Below are 18011 nucleotides of genomic sequence, written 5' to 3'. Positions count from 1 at the left end.
ATGAACATCTCTGGGTCAGGATTCTATCCTGAATCAGTACATGAATTCATCCTTCTGGGTTTTCCCTGCAGCAGGGAGATTCAAGTCATCCTGTTTATGTTCTTCTGCATTGTCTACCTCCTGACTCTCATGGGAAATGGAGCCATTATCTGTGCTGTGTGTTGGGACCAGCAGCTCCACACCCCCATGTACTTCCTTCTGGGGAATTTTGCATTCCTGGAGATCTGGTACGTCAACTCCACTGTTCCCAACACTCTGGTTAACTTCCTCTCAAAGACCAAGGCCATCTCTTTCACTGGGTGCTTCCTTCAATTGTATTTTTTTCTTTTTCATGGGCTCCACTGAGTGCTTCTTTCTCTCAGCAATGTCATTTGATCAATACTTTGCCATCTGTCATCCTCTGCATTATGCCACAGTTATGACTGGACAATGTTGTTTCAACCTCATGATTTCTTGTTGGGTGTGTGGCTTTCTCTGGTATCTGGTACCTTTTATTCTTATCTCCCAACTGCCTTTCTGTGGCCCCAATGTAATTGACCACTTTGTGTGTGACTCAGGCCCACTGCTGACCCTTTCGTGTGTTCCTGCTCCCATGTCCAAGCTTACCAGCTATACCCTAATCTCCCTCATCATCCTGTTTATCTTCCTTTTCATCCTCATCTCCTACACCCTGGTACTACTTGGTGTGCTTCGGTTGCCCTTGGCATCCAGTCGACATAAGGACTTTTCCACCTGTGGGTCGCATTTGGCTGTGGTGCTGCTATTCTATGGGACCATCGTGGTGATGCATGTGAGCTCTGGATCCAGCCACTCCACCTTGATGCCAAAGACTATCACCCTGTTCTATGCAATGGTGACTCCACTCTTCAATCCTTTGACTTATAGTCTCAGGAATAAGGATATGAAAAATGCTCTCTGGAAAGTTCTGGAAAAGTCTAAACTTTCTTTGGCAGCAGGCCCAGGAGGAATGTGGAATAACCCAGTTTAGTGGAATATGGGTAAAATGGCCATCCTTTTACTTTCACTCATTTGTATAATTATCCACTCAGTAAATAGTAACTGAATGCCTCCTCTGTGTTAAGACACTGTCCTTGGCACTAGATTGTGAAGATAATTATGAAAATAAAGCAGACACATGGAAAGTCTTTGAGTATCCTCACGGGTATGCAAGACCTAGTTTTAAAGATTAGTTGTCTAGAATACCCCATGGACACACACACTTTCTCTCAGAAAACACTCTAATGATGTAGAGAGACAGATGAGAAAATAATTACCATAAAATGCAAAAAAAACATTCTAACCAATATATGTACAATATATGAAATGCAAAGAAAAAAGAGCAGCTAATTCTGCCTGGAGTTGTGGGCAGTAGGGAATAGTGTCAGGGAAAACTTCAGTCAACGTCATATTAGACATATGAATTTTGTGGCTGGGGAGGGGGAAGCCTTATATTTCTGTTTAACTTCTAGATAGAGTTCTTTTTCAGTCTTACTGTGATACTGTTAAAGGATATGGAACTTTAAATCAGAAGATCTAGTTAGGAACTCGATTCTTTCATTAATCAGTATGAATTTGGCAGGTGGTTTAATTTCAACTAAAATTGGAGTGGTCATTCCCACCCCCAGAGAACCATTAGTGTGATGTGTGATGTTTTCATGAGATTGTGGATACAAAAGTTCCTAAAACATCTCTAGTACATAGAAAGCATGAAATAAATGTTAATTGAGCATGAATGTTGATCACTTCTTTGTTCTCATGTTCTTCATCAGAATCAAAAGAAATCTCAGATGGCCCATAAAAGTCACCTCCTATAAATAACTTTTGATGAAGTCCTTTTACAACAGATCTCCTTCTCCACTTCCCTTGAGACATAGATACTATGTTTCTTCCATGTATACCCCAAATACCATGTGTTTAGTTTGGGTTTGGGTTTGGGTGTGTGTGTGTCCATGGGGTATTCTAGACAACTAATCTTTAAAACTAGGTCTTTCATACCCCTGAGGATACTCAAAGACTTTCCAAGAGGTACACAAGCATGAATGGTTCAATTTCCATGTCCTCAATTTACATATATACATTTTCCTAAAGCGGTGACTAAGAACTCATCCATTGTTGAAGCTTCAAATGGTCTTATTTCACACATACTTTTCACAATTTCTCTTCTCCCACTTCAAATATAAAACCTGCTTTTAACCTATCAGGACATTAATACTTTACAGTGTTCAGATATATAAACTTCCAGTTGGGACACTGAATGAATAATTTGAAATACTGATCTCTCTACTATGAAAGTGAGTGAATTTAACTGTCAGATAATACATCCTTTTGTAACTAGTGGTTGACAATTATTTCTTTCTAACACTGTCTTGCTTTGGGTTGTCCCACAAGGAGAACCTGAGGCAAAGACTTCAGTGCAGGTAGTTATTGGACAGGGAGCAAGTTACTATAATCAATGAGGACCTGATTCCACTAGAACTTCTGAGAATTGCCCATTTGAATGTATACATACATATATAAAATGTGTAATATATCAGAATAGTAACAAATCTCTATAAACCACCCTCTCGTTGAAGGAATTTCTAGCCTGCCTACTCCGGGAAACAAAATTTTGGGAACAATTGTCAGAGAGAGTCCATCTAAATTAGACTGGTTTGGCACAAAACACTCACACCTCTATTCCAACTTCTGTGGATCTGCACATGGATAGGTTTGTAAACACCAGATTGGGAACAAAGATCCAGCCATCTTTGATTTAAGGGAGAATTTCAAAACATCCTACTGACCTAAACCTAAATGAATGTCTTAAATGAGTACAATCTAGCGTGTACCTAGGCATTTTTTTAATGACATTTCTTTTCCCACATATGTGTTGTTCTTTGCATAGGTAATTCCATTAGTCCAGAGCCTCCAGTGGAAGGGAAAGTAGTGAGATTTTAAAACCCGACTTGAAGTCCTTTCAATTTCCTTTTCCTCTTTATAAAAGCATTCTCTTTTCTTTGCTCTGCTGAGACTGACACATGGCTTGCCATGGTTGACCTCAAATTGCAATTCTCTGTTGATCCTAAATAAACCCATCTTCACCGGAGAAATAACTGGTAGTCTATTTATTTCAGCTCAAAAGAGCTAATAAACAAATGCAGTAAAATTACAGGATACAAAATCAATACACAATAATCAGTTGTGTTTCTACACACTAATGCCAAGCTAGAGTGAGGAACTAAGAAAACCTCATTTACAATAGCATCAAAAACAACAAAATGCTGTCAGAGCTCAGGGCAGGCTCACCCCCTGTCCCCCGCCAGAGGCCACAATGACATATTGAGTGTTTTGAAGTTACGTGAGAAGCAACTGACACAAGAAGAAAACTCTGACCCTCCTGTGTCCTCCTGAAAACAGGAAATAAGTATCCCATGTGAAAGATTTCCTTCCTGCATCTGGAGGAAGAAAGATACTTTTATCACCAGGGATAGGGAATTTGGGTGAGAAGGTTGTGCAGACAAATCTTGTTACTTCTTTAATTTGCTACCCTAAGCTCAAACTTAGTTTACGGTCTTCACTGATTAGGCACTCGAAGCCTAAGTTTCTTTGTCCTGTCAATTCTTCATGAATTTATTGTTTCTTTGCTTAAAAAGTATAAAAGCTGCCTGCCTTGGCCACTTCTTTAGATCCCATTTCAATGAAACCTCTATGTGCATGAATTAAAATTTCTTTTTCTCCGTTAATCTCTCTTGTGTCAATTTTATTGTTATTCCTGTTATAAGAACTCAAGACAGATAGAGGGGGAAATCCACCCACCGCCAACAATGTTTAGGAATAAATTTCTCCATAAAAAACCTGTTCACTGAAAAATATAAAATATTGGTGAAAGAATTTAAAGATATAATTAAGTGGGAAGCTAGTCCATAATATCAGAAAAATTAATATTGTTAAAGTGTCCATACTACCTAAAGTGATCTACAGAGTCAACGCAATTCCCATCAAAATTCTTTTTTTTTTTTTAATAGAAAAAAACAGGTCTAAAATTCTTTTGGAACCTCGAGAGACAGCAAATAACCAAAACGATCTCCAGAAAGAAGAAACTGGAGGCATCATAATTCATAATTTCAAGCTATATCACAAAGCTGTACTAGTCAAAACAGTATGGTATTGGTATAAAATCAGACTCATAGAAAGCACAGAAATAAACCCAGGCATTTATGATTAATTGATTTTTACAAAGCACCAAGAATATATAATGGAGAAAGAATAGTTATCTTCAGTAAATTATGCTGGGAAAACTGGATATTCACATTGAAAAGAATGAAACCAGGGTGCTATTTTGTACCGTACACAAGAATTTAGCACTTAAAATCTTAGATGATACCACCAGTGGTGGGCTGTATCATCAGTATTAGAGGTTCTGGATTCTAGGGGAATTACATTTGGGTAGCTGTGAAATTGTGATATATAAAGTAAAAAATACACATTTGGTCTTTGTCCTCAATTCTGGGACAGAACTCCTTAAAACTCGCAGAATTTCCTAGTGAAAAGAGCCATAAAAGTGTCTTTGTGTTGTTCTCCTATGGTTAAGGATTTGATGCTGTTACTACAGGAGCTTGTTTTTTGTTATGTTATTTACATATGATGACATAATGTTTAATGAGTTGCCTTTTGGAAAGCACCCAAGGATAGGATGGGGCTAGCTTCCAGAAGAAACAAACATTATGATCAGAGCACTAGAACTTTCATTCCCCACTTCTTGGCCTCCTAAGGCAGGAGCAACCTGGGGGCTGAATCAATTGACAATGGCCAATGATTTAATAAATCACGACTATGTAATGAAGCCTCCATAAAAAACCAAAAGGACTGGGTTTAGAGAGCTTCTTGGTTGGTAAATGTGTGGAAGTGCTGGGAAAGTGGCTACCTGGAGCGTGCTCTTTCCACCTAGCTTGCCATGTTTATCTCTTCCATCCAGCTTTTCCTGAGTTATATATGGCCTTTTATAATAAATCATAAACTGGTGACCTAGTAAGTAAAAAAAATTTTTGAGTTCTATGAGCTGCTCTAGTGAATTAACTGAACCTCAGGAGAAGGTCATGGGAAACTTTTGGTCAGAAGCACAGGTAATAACCAAGACTCCACTGGCCTCTGATGTGTGTATGTGGAATCTGATGACTTCTTTGCATCAGTAGTGTCAGAACAGAGTTAAATAATAAGATGCTCAGCTGTTTTTCAGAGTTTTGTTTGCTGAGTGTTTAGGGATAAACTCCTCTACAGACATACATCAGAAATTGGTGATTAGGACACAAAAAGAGTAGTGCTGTGTGTTGTCAACTTTGTTCCAATTAGATTTTGTGTCCTTGAGTAATTAAAGTAGGACATAAGTAACCTTCATTGTATATGTGTGGTAAATCCAGCTAAGCTTTAGCCCATCTGAAATGCTTGTAGTTCCGTAACTCATTGCAAAAATTTTCAGTTTGCCTTTTGTTTGTTGATTTTTAAGTGTTCTTTAATATAGCGTACTTACTACAAACTTATTTTTCCATTAATTATTTGCCCCGTAAATTTGGTTTTCAATGGTTTTTCTGTTTTAAATTTGTCACTTTTTTTCTGTGTGTTTGCAATTGAGCAGTTTTAAATTTTAATATGAAATATAATTATTGTTCTTTTTCGGTTTTTGCTTTGTAAAATATGCTTAAGTTCTTATTCATTCCAAGATAGTCACTTTATATTTTTAGTGTTTTTTAAATTAAAAATTAACTTTTTCAATATATGTATTATATTTTTTAAAAAATGTAATTTTTCTTTTTCAAAAGTGATCAGTCAGTTGTTCAAACAAAATTTGTTAAATTATATCATCTCCAGGTTAACTTGAGGCTTCTATCTAAAGTGTTACTAAATTTTACTTTGGCTGAGATATATTACTGTATTTACTCCTTGAATATCTTTCTGTTTTGATGATGTTACTACATGATAACTTTATAGTTCATTATTTGGGGCTTTACAAAATATTCTTGATATTTCTAGTATATTTCTTTTTCCACCTGAAATTTGGATTAATTTTTCCAATATGCCAAAAATTCTGTACAAAATATGATTTACACTTTCAGTTTACATATTGACTTATGGAAAATTACTATTTTCATATATTCTGTCTATTCAGGACCATGTTATGTCTATTTATTCAAATTGTATATTCCAGTAGATAATTGTCATTAAAGTCATATTGTCATATAAGTCCTTTGAGCTTTTTAAATTAGGAATAATTTTTAGTTATCTTATTATTTTTCATGTTAATGCTGGCTACAATATTATAAATTTTAGAGTTTTCAAATACAGTTAGGAACAAATACACATGTATACCATCATGTTTGCCAATCCAACTTTGTATGAATATTTAGCTAAAGCAATAAAATAAAAGATAACTTTTTGCAAAAGGAGGAATCAAACTGACATTATTTGCATATGATGTGAACCTAAAACTTTATTTTAAAAACTTTTTATTTAGAACATTTCTAAGTAAATTGACTTCTGTTGAATGTTTCATGTTTTTCTTTTCCATTGTTGCTAATTGCTTTTCTATCAACCTCATAGTAATTATTTTATTCTAACTGAGTCTTAAATGAGTGAAGATGGACTCAGACTCTATGTCCTGCTTGGACATCTCTATAATCCTCTTCTCAAAAATATATACCTGAAGAACAAGTTTTAGGAACTAGTCCATTTGCCAGGAACTGAGATTTAACTCTGTGCACTCATACATTACTATTGTTCTCCTTCTCCTATCTTATCTGACTGATTCTATTACCAAACAAACCTGACACAAGAAAAAGAAATTCTCCAGCATGGTTGCTATCACAGTCGTTCCTCCCACCATTTGCAGTTACAGCACCTTACCTGCAGGGACTAGATTCGGTCTATGTCTAATCTTTCCTAATTTGTCTTTACAGTTTCAGTTGCTGTGATTGTTTCTCATTAGGAAAAGAGAGAGGATAATGACTCCTCTGATCCAGGGCAATTGCCATGAATTCTTCAGTTGGTCTCCATTTCATGAAGCACTCCGAGGGTATGCCACATGCTAAAACCTAGGTAGATTTTAAAAAACAACTCAGCATATTTTCTTCTTAGTCAATGTTTATTCTTTTTTTTTTTTTTTTTTGCTTTTTAGGGCTGCACCCAAGGAACATGGATGTTTCCAGGCTAGGGGTTGATCCCCTAGCTGCAGGTCTACACCACAGCCTCAGCAATGTGGGATCCGAGCCATGTCTGTGACCTACACCATATTTCAGAGCAGTTCCAGATCCCTGACCCATTGAGGGAGGCCAGGGATTGAACCTGAATCCTCAAGGATACTAGTCGGGTTCATTTCCATGGCACTCCTCAATGTTTGTTCTTAACTAGAATTTGGAATACATTATTCACCTTACTGACATGTTCATTATTTCTTTCTTCTTCCATTGTCATTGTTATAATTTATGCCTCTAATATGCACCACTCTCTAGGCTGGACATGTGACATATGGTTTCTTAACTTTATTTCATAACAACTCTCTATGTTCTTAGCATCTCTGGTTCCCAGATAAGAAAAATTAAATTACATGAGCTGGTAACTTGCCCACTAAAATGGAGTTAGGAAGCCTTCTAAATAAAATAGTGGTTGGAAAGAGGCATGGAGTTTTCTATTATTTTTGTGATAATCTAGTGGATTTAGAGATAGCCTGACATTATTTTTTTTGTATATCTTCCCATGCCTTTAATAAGAACTTGAGGAAGGTGAAGTTTTTCCAGCCATCTAAAACAACATATCCTAAAGTTGTTGAAGATTTTGTGTTTAATCAAACTCTCTAAAAATACACATTTGTTCCAGTTTGCCCTTTGAGGCTACTCAGAACAAATTGAGATTTTAAGCCCTCTCTGAGTCTTTTCATCTCCAGTTTAAAATAAGCCTTCAACAGCTTGTGAAAGTATGCCTGGTAGAGTTTTCGTGAATCAGTGAGGGGGCAATTTTTAAATTAAATGTTAATTCTATAGCCCTTACTTCACAAACATCAAGTGTGGATGTTGGAAGTATAATATGAAGATAATTTTAGGAACAACATTTCTAAAAGCTGTGAGGGGGAGATCAGGCTGATAGAGTAAAACTAACCCTAACCCTCAATGTTGTTTACCAGAGAATATTTCTAGGTGAGAAATACAGACAAATATCTCTGGATCCATAGTCAATTTATTTAGGGAGATAAGGATGGTTTCTTGTTTATCATTGTATGCCTGGTGCCTTGTACAGTGTCTGACAAGCAGTAGATTAAACACATGTAGAAGATGTTGGATAAAATTTAGAAATCTTACGGAGTTATTACTAACACCCTCCATTGCAAACATGGATAAACTGATCAAGCAAATTATGTAGTATTAATGTTGGATCTGGACATATTTCCATTTTCCTGAGGATCCAATAAATCTAAGTGATCCTGCCCTGTAGGATAGTAAAATGGAAAATGAACATCATGCTCTAGAGGGCATATCACACACCACAGCATTTTCCACCCCTAGTCCTGGGAAATTAGCCGTTTGTCTTACTTCTTCTGGGTAATTCAAAAGTTGTATTTCCATGCTCTTTGGATGAAGTACACATCAACTTTTAAATTATTCCCTCAGCGTTTTGATTCCTAGCTAGCTGGCCCTGGTCTCCAGAGAATTGATTTCCTTAGTCACAACCCATGGTGCGAGTTAGCTCATTGTTACATCAGAGGAGAAACAGATACACAGCAAAATATAGAAGAGAGAGCTTTCTGTTGAAAATGGGGAAAGACACACCTCCTACCTCCTCTGTATTTCCTGAGTCCATCACAGCTGGGACCAGTAATTGGTAGGTGGAGGAATGGTGTTTTAATATTTATATAAACCACTCTCTTTCAGACAATAGGATGGGTATAATGATGGGAATAGCCATTAAAAATACTCCAGGAATGGTGGTAAGAAGTAGAAGACCTCAAGTAAGGAACTGTCTTAGGGAACCATGGTGGTCATATAGAGCAGATCTCAGCCATGTAGTTGGACAGACTCTTTTGCTTGATCCCCATAACTAAAGGCTGAACAGGCCATTGAGAAGACAGCTTGGTCATCTCCTCCTTACAGGATGAACCACTCTTAATCTCAGAGAAGGTTCTTTTGATTTATGGGTCTTCAGTAAGTGTCAAATCATTAAAAAAATCAGAGTTCCAGAGTTTTGAACCATGTCATTCTAGAAAAGAAGTTAGGAAAAATTTGACTTCTGATGTTCCTTCAGGATGGCCACTGTCCAGAATATGGGGGAGGTAGAGCCTGAGAGATTTCATTTTTGAAGGGATTATGTTGGTAGTAGCAACAACTTTGAGAGTGAATAAGAAAAAAAAAAAAGAAAGACAGATAAAAGCAAAGAGACTTTGTTTGAAATTAATATAGGTGGGACAAATATTTTAAAAAGAAGATCCCAGGAAACAAAATCAGGAATCATTAAGCAGAGTCAGAAAACACCAAATGAATTAATATAACAAATACATTTGGAAGTCTTTGCCAATTTTTTTACTAAGTCATTAACTAATTTGCTCATATAAAATTGATTGATTGATTGATTCATTCAATAAACACAAATTAGAGTTATCTTAGGCACTACATGGATGTAAAAATGAGACATCCTTTATTATCTCAAAGGGCTCAGAGTTTCTGTCCTATTTTGGTCAAAACATAAACTAAAAAATTACAGTGAAATGAGTAAAGGTTTTAGTGGAGATGTGAATGGCGTACTACTCTGGGAGCCCACATTTCCATGGTGCTTGTTAGAAATTACTCATATGAAATTTCAGGTACTTTGGAAAGAAGGCCTTCTTAGAATAGCTGGAGGACTTAAAAATGTATCAAAAGTATATAGGACTGTAGTTTGGAGAAAACTGGAGGAGATGGCAGCGTTCAGAAAGCAGATGATTTTGTCCTCCTCTCAAAGCTCTTTTTTAGACTTGTTCTTAGTCGTTCAGACCCAATGATAGAGAAGTATAAACAGGTATTAAAAGGTAACATTTTGGAAATCATATATGAGGACAATAGTTTCTCTACTGAACTTGCTACTCTGCAAGGGGAATGTGATAAAGACAACAACAGCAACAACAAAAATAATAATAATTTAAGTAAGTATAAGTTATTTGCCTAGTATTTTTCTGAGTTTTATATGCTTTAGCTCATTAATGCTTACAACGATACCTATGAGGTAGATACTGTTATTATCTCCATTGTGCTGATGGGGTATTTAAAGCAGAATGAAGTGAGTTGCTCAGGGTCACCCTGCTAGTAAGTGGTCAGCCGTGGTGAGAACCGAGGCATTGGATGCTCTGTATCTAAGTCTATTATAGGAGAAATGCTCAAGCAACAGATGATCCTCAAAACACTCATACTGAGATCAGCCCTTCTCTGATAGTAAAACTTTCTTCTTGTTTAGTTTACAGTGGGCAACAAAGTATACAGGCAATCAAGATAATTACTACTTTTTGGTTTAATTATCAGACTCAGGGTTCCTGGTCTCCACATACTCATGTATACAGTGGAAAATTTTTGTACATTACCTTCTTGCTATTCATACAGAGTAACATAAATGAACTTGATGGCTTTTTTTTTTTGGTTTTTGTCTTGCCTTTTGTCTGTTTCGGGCCACACCTGTGGCATATGGAAGTTCCCAGGCTAGGGGTCTAATCGGAGTTGTTGCTACTGGCCTAAGCCAGAGCCACACCAACACCAGATCTGAGCTGCATCTGTGACCTATACCACAGATCATGGCAACGCAGGATCCTTAACCCACTGAGCAAGGCCAGGGATCGAACTCACAACTTCTTGGTTCCTAGTTGGATTCGTTTCTGCTGCGCCACAACGGGAACTCCAACTCGATGTTTTGAGAATAGGAAAAATCATTTCAAGTTGTTTCTTCTATATGTTGATATATCCACAAAGGAGATTATATCATTGTCCCTCTATAGTGCCACTCACATTATTCTTATTTCATCTTCTGGGGTCTTTACTTTCAATACACTTTATTTTCATAGAATCCTAGAATTTCAGAGCTAGAGTATTTCTTAAAATTCTAGTTACAGGAGTTCCCAGTCGTGGCACAGCAGAAACGAATCCAAATAGGTTGGATTCGATCCCTGGCCTCACTCAGTGGGTTAAGGATCCGGCACTGCCGTGAGCTATGGTATAGGTCACAGACGTGGCTCAGATCTGGGATTGCTGTGGCTCTGGTGTAGGCTGGCTGCAACAGCTATGATTGGACCCCTAGCCTGGGAACCTACGTATGCCGTGTGTGTGGCTCTAAAAGGACAAAAAAAAAAAAAAATTCTAGTTACAATCTGTTATGTTTCTAGGAAGAAATTACTGTCTACATCTTTCCCAACATCACATAGATTTTGGTGGCTGAACTATGATAAGGATACAAGTCTCTTGATTATTGCTCAAAGCTCTTTACAGCTGCCTTTCAAACTGGAGGACATGTCAGATAAGACCCTCCACTTTACAAAATTTCAATTCTCTCTGAAGATTTGGGTTCATTTTATATATATATATATACATACATATGTATGTGTATATATATATATATATATATATATGAGTCTCTGTATGCAACATTAAGAGAGTGTAAAGATAAAAGCCTTTAAGTAATGACTTTACTCATGTGATTCCTTAACCCACTGTTATAAAAATATATATTTGTTGAATGTTGTGCTCTAACATGGAGCTTACTGAGGTAGAATACTCGCAAAATAAACTTCATCTATCTCCCTTTTCTAAAAATCCAGTACATTCCTGCCCTACTTATCTTCATGCTCCCTCCCCCACCTGACCTCAGTGACCATTTCTCCCTGTTTCCTTTCCTCTTCTAGCCCATAGTGCAGAAAGGTGAAGGTGCTGCTCCACAGCCTCCACCCTGTTCCCATAAACAGCAGGTTTGAGAGGTTAAAGTACCTTTCTTTTCTGAAGAAAGGTTTTCAATTAATCCTCACTTGAATATTGATAATTTTTTTCTTTTTCCTTTTATAAAACTATTTTCTGTGTTTCCATTTAAATGAGCAACCCACTGGTGGCAAGAGAACCCATAAAGATGGGTTGCTTTCACCTTCGGAAGAAATATAGGATACTAACTTCCTCTTTCTTTTACAATATTTTTCCCCTTCATCAATACAGTCTTGTCTTTTCTTGCATTTCCCTCCTCTCTCAGTTTCAGCTTAATCCTCCTCTCTGGTGCCACCAAAGTACAGTCTGAAAGATTCTTTCAGTTGTGAGTATTTCTGACTATCAAGAGAGGCTAGGATGAGTGCCATTTACTCTGAGAGCTACTGGTTTCTTCATTCATATCTTCATCTAGAAAATAGAATGGACATGGTTGCAAATGATAGCTAATATTTTAAGCCTCTAGTATCAGTGTAACCTAGTATTCTTGAGTCATTTAATCTCTTATTATTTCAGAATTGATGAGAAATTCTCCCGAAATTACTTAATTTGGCAAGATATCTCTTCTCCGTATGGTTATGGAGAATGGAAGAACACTGCAAGGTTATGAAGAAAAAATTCTGCACAGATTCTTGTTTGTCCCCAAAGCTTTGTTCCCTTGAGGCAAGTTCATAGTTCAGCCACTTATGGGGAGGGGCTCTGGACTCTAGGCATCTCCATAGTCATCCTCTAGATACTCCATCCCTACAGATTAACACAGAATGGGAATTCACTAGATGTTGTTTAAAAAGGAACAGACCTGTTAAAGATTCTACATATAAGATCATGCGTTATTTTTCTTTGTCTGGCTTATTTTGCTTAATGTAACATCCTTCAGTTTCATCCATGCTTTTGCAAATGGCAGGATCTCCTTTTATTTTTTTAAGGCTGAATAATGTGTGTGTGTGCATAGGTGTATATATATATATATAAAATCATAATTTCTTGATCTACTTAAGAGTAGAATGGTGGTGGTTACCAGGTACAGGGAGGTGGGGGGGGAAATAGGGAGACATTTCTCAAAAGGTACAAAGCTATAGTTAGGTAGGATAAGTGAATAAGTTCAGAGATCTAATGTACACAATGATAACTATAGTTAATAATACTATATTGGATACTGGAAATTTGTGGAGAGAGTAGATTTCAGGTGCTCTCATCATAGAAAACAATGGTAACTATGTGGAAGGGATGCTATGTTAATTAGCTTGATGGTAGTAAGCATTTCACTCTGTATACATATATCAAATCCTTGTGTTGCATACCTTAATGCATAAAATTTTTATCTTAAAAAAAGAAAACAGCCAAGGAGTTCCTGTAGTGGCTTAGCATTTAACTAACCTGTCTAGTATCCATGAGGATGTGGGTTTGATCCATGGCCTTGCTCAGTGGGTTAAGGATCAAGCATTGCCATGACCTGTGGTGTAGGTCACAAATGCGGCTCAGATCCTGCATTACTCTGGCTGTGCTGTAGGCCAGTAGCTGCAGCTCCAATTTGACCCCTAGCCTGGGAACCTCCATATGCTGTGGGTGTGCACCTCTCCCCCAAAACAACAAAAAAATAAAAATAACCACCCCCCCTCCAATCAGCAGGCCTGCATACAGAAACTTGAGAGGTATAGGCAGGTGACTGCAGGATGAAGTAAAACCCTCTTGAGCAACTGCTCTAAGGGCAAGCACTGGCTTGGAATCACTAACACCTCCTAAATTGCAGCCTTGGAAAGAAATGCCCTAACTCAGTCTCCATGAATTCCTCCAAGTATTTTCCCCTGAGACTTCTCTACAAACACAATTCCTTGATCTGGATTTTATTGGCATAATCCCAAGATTTTTTTTTTTTTTTTTAGAGTGTCACAGGGCATTTCTAAATATTCATGGCAGAGTCAGGAAAATTTTAAGAATCTGGAAAGTGCTAGATGAACCTCCTTTTAGTCACAGAAGATTTAAAGGTAAAATTTTTTAAAGGTTGGCATTTTGGTCCTCAAATTCCAGCTGACTTTGGTAGCGTGACAATGACAACATACAGTTTAACATTAAATCCTGCCAGTTGTCGCTCTTAAATATTCTCTAAACTAGTGATTCATTTCTCTAATAGCTACTGCTATAGCTTTAAGCTGCAACATTCCTACTTTAATGTATTCACATAGCAACCAGGTGATATGTCTAAATTTCAAATCTTAAGGTATTCTCTCAATTTTATTCTAAAATATATTGGAAGCTGTCCAAATATAATTTTCTTATTGTAGACTCCATTGCTTGGTCTTTGACCATCTCTTTATTCTGTGTTTATGCCTCAGTCAGTCACAAAGACAAGTCAAAGACTGTCTTTAGCCCCTAGAAACTCTTCCCTGTCACAATCTTCATGTGTTGTTTTCTATTCTTAAAATGAAATTTCAATTCAGAGAAGCTTTTCTAAAAAGCCATCACCCTATGCCATCATTTGTTTTTATCATGATTCCATTTTTATTTCCTTCTTTTATCAATAGGGGTAATTGTTTTATTTTACTTAATTAGATTTCATTTACCTAATGTTTGTTTACTAATTTATAATCTGTCTGTACTTCTAAAATGGAAGCCCAATGACGCAAAAACTGAGTTTCCCTTGTTGATTGTTATCTTCTCATTAGTTAGCACATAGTTGCTAGTCCCTAAATATTTGCTGAATAAACAAATGGATAATTTACATAAATGACACAGAAACTACATTTTTTTTCTTTGCTTTTTAGGGCTGCACCCGTGGCATATGGAGGTTTCCAGGCTAAGGATCTAATCAGAACTGCCAGCCTACACCATAGCCACAGCAAAGCCAGATCTGAGCTGAGCCACATCTGTGACCTACACCACAGTTCACAGCAAGGCCAGATCCTTAACCCACTGAGCAAGGCCAGGGATCAAATCCTCAACCCTATGTTTCCTAGTTGGACTTGTTTCCACTGCACCACAATGGGAACTCCCCAGAGACTATATATTTTTTTAAAACATCTGAGATAATTTTATTTGTATAACACTTTTTTATGATTTTTATTTTTTCCATTATAGTTGATTTATAGTGTTCTGTTGACTTCTACTGTACAGCAAAGTGACCTGGTCATATACATCTATATTACACACACACATATTCTTTTTCTCACATTATCCTCCATCATGTTCCATCTCACGTGAATAGAAACTACATATTTTGAGATAGAGTTTTCAATGGCACGTGTGAAGTTTTGTTTTGATATGCATTAAATCACAAGGGTCAGAATTGTGGTGGGTTTTATGGTATTTTAGGCCATGGTCATGTTCATGTAGGGAATATGTGTGTTGGTTTGTCCTGCACTGAGGTTTAGTGCCATGTGTGTGTTATGAGTAGTTGCTGAGTGCTGGCTTAGGGAGTGTAGAGTTTGATTGGCTGCCTGACAGTTGGATTGAGAGGCTTCAGTAAAATGTCTAGTTCCAACCTGATGGTTGTAAGGAATGGAGGAGACAGGCATTTACCAAGGGAAAGTTATGGTTCTTGATAAGGAATATCTTATTCTGTTCAAATTGTATGTCTTATCTTGGACACTGAGGTACAAAAATAAATCTCTATGACATTTTCTTCTGGTAAAATAGTCCTTTCTACCTTATAACACCTGAAGTGGGTTTGTCTTTCCAAAACACCAACACATATTCACCTAGATTCTTTCTTTTAGGTTAGTGTCACTTCCTCTTCTCTTTGATGGGATGGGTACAGAGTATGACAGAGCAGCTAAGGGTGACTTATGTGACAATAATCACAATTATCATATCAGTATCCACCATGGAAACTAAAAACAAACAAAAAAAAGCTTAGGGTCTTGTAATAGTATTTACTGCATTGAAATGTTCATCTCCTTTTAGTAACAAGAGGTCAATTATTTTAATTAAGAACAAATAACTTAATCACTTCCATCTGTTCAAAATCAACATAGCATAATAGCAAAATATCCAAATGAACTAAGTAATCATAATGTTCCAGATGCTTCTGGTAAGAGATACGTTTGATTTTTGGAAACTCATAGTTTACTCCTCAGAGAATGTGGATGAGTAGTATGCTATGAGTTTACAATTATATACTTTCTGTGCTTTTAGTTATCGAGGCTATGGGGCACCCCTTCTAGGTAAATAGAGGAAAACTAGGGCTTTATGGAATCCTGGGAAATATGTCATTACAAATAACCATGTTTTTAAGAAAGTTGAGAATTGAAACCCTCATTAATGGAGTTCCTGTTTTGGCTCAGTGGGTTAGGAATCCAACTAGTATCCAGGAGGATGCGGGTTTAATCCCTGATCCTGCTCAGTGGGTTAAGGATCTGGTGTTTCTGTGAGGTGTGGTGTAGACTGGCAGCTGCAGCTCTGATTCAACCCCTAGCCTGGCAACTTCAGTATACCACAGGTGCAGCCCTAAAACACAAAATAAAAAAACAGAAAAGAAGAAAGCCTCATTATCTTTCTTTTGGCTAAATCTTTCTAAACTGAATTTTAAATGCCTATCTTACTAAACATGATTGATTAACTCACTGGGCTATTCCTGGGTGTGGAAATATTTCCCTTTTGCTAAATATTAAGTAATTCCACAATACTGAACTTTCTTAGTGTTTTTGTTTTTCTGCTTCTTGTGTCAAATTCCTGGCAAACACTGTTTTTTTTTTTTTTTCCCATGGTGTTTCTACTTGTAATGAGCCATCCCTTCTTTATAACAAAATACTTTTCTAACTTATTAGATTTGGAAGCCTGTATTTGTTAAAATTATGAAAAAGTTGAGCCAGTCATTGCCAAGGAGGAAACACTGGATTTCTTCAGTCAATATTATGCATAAGCTTTGGTGGACACTATCATATTCATTTGGTCTCATAAAACCCTAACCTTTTTTTCGCTATGCTTCCTTCCTGAGGAAAGGCAATTCTATAAAGTAGCATACCAATAAAACAGAAGCAATTCTTTAGTACTGGCTGTTGCTCGCAAGAAGTACTTTGGCGTGGCAGCTTTTATATTGCTTAAAAGTAGAAGCATATTTGGTTAAGTGAATGATGATCTTCGTTTTATTCGATGGGCTTTGTTTGCTTAAGCAACATCAGGTTCAATATTAAGCTTTAAGAAAAATGTTAGCAATAGCCTTATTCCCACTGCCACCTTGAAATGGCAGACTGGGTTAGCTTGGGTGGCAAGAATACCCATTTCTTAGATCACTACATCTTCTTCCTACCTTCCTGAAACAGTGGGTAAAATGCATGGTCAGTGGAGTGATAGGATCAGGTCACAGCCAGAAGAATTGCACATAGAGAGGGTCCTGCGTTGTTGTATTTTGTGGTTGCTTACCTATTACTAAGGGTAAGTTGCCTGGGTTTTCATTAAGGAAAAAATGAACATCCACTACACCCAAAGCCTGGGATCTCTTTGCTGGATTAAAACAAAAATACCACCAGATTAGCCTACCTGGTATTAGACTACAAGCCTAAATTTCCAATTTGGTTAACTTTCTCATTAATGACAAAAAGATCTAGAAAGAACAGGCTGCATCTCTTATTGCCAGTCTAAAATCTGGTTAAACTCAGAAGTAGCTGCATATATTTACTAAAGTAGATGTTTGGGGGAAGGATTAATGGATTTCTGAGTTTCATAAAACATAGAAATAACACTAACAGGTTGAGATTTTGGTTTCAGATATGTGACACACTTCATATATTTACTAAAGAAGATGTTTGGGGGAAGGATTAATGGATTTCTGAGTTTCATAAAACATAGAAATAACACTAACAGGTTGAAATTTTGGTTTCAGATATGCGACACACTTCATATGACTTCGATGTTGCTAATTTTCACATCATCACTTACTCTTTCCCTAGCTTTGTTTATGAAACAAAAAAAAAAAATGAGGCAATAAACATATTATAATGCAATTTCTTAAGGACAGTGACCATATGATGATTTTTAAAGCAGTGATAGAACTCTGGTTTAATGCTATTTAGAGTAATTATACAATTTCTTTATTTTTTTCATAGCTATAATAAGAAAGAAAGTGAAGAA

At 36.8% G+C, this 18011-nt stretch overlaps 1 protein-coding gene across 1 annotated transcript; it reads left to right on the top strand.

Annotated features, from left to right (window-relative positions):
- LOC125136711 (olfactory receptor 11H12-like) lies at positions 1-988 on the top strand. The gene is given in 2 exon segments (XM_047797512.1): positions 1-318; positions 320-988. Coding segments are annotated over 2 exon segments (987 nt in total).
- Positions 989-18011: the final 17023 nt, after the last annotated feature.

The sequence above is a fragment of the Phacochoerus africanus genome, chromosome 9 (assembly GCF_016906955.1).
Source record: "Phacochoerus africanus isolate WHEZ1 chromosome 9, ROS_Pafr_v1, whole genome shotgun sequence".
Taxonomy (NCBI): domain Eukaryota; kingdom Metazoa; phylum Chordata; class Mammalia; order Artiodactyla; family Suidae; genus Phacochoerus; species Phacochoerus africanus.
The sequence above is the reverse complement of the archived record's forward strand: the minus strand, read 5'-3'. Positions and strand labels throughout refer to the sequence as shown.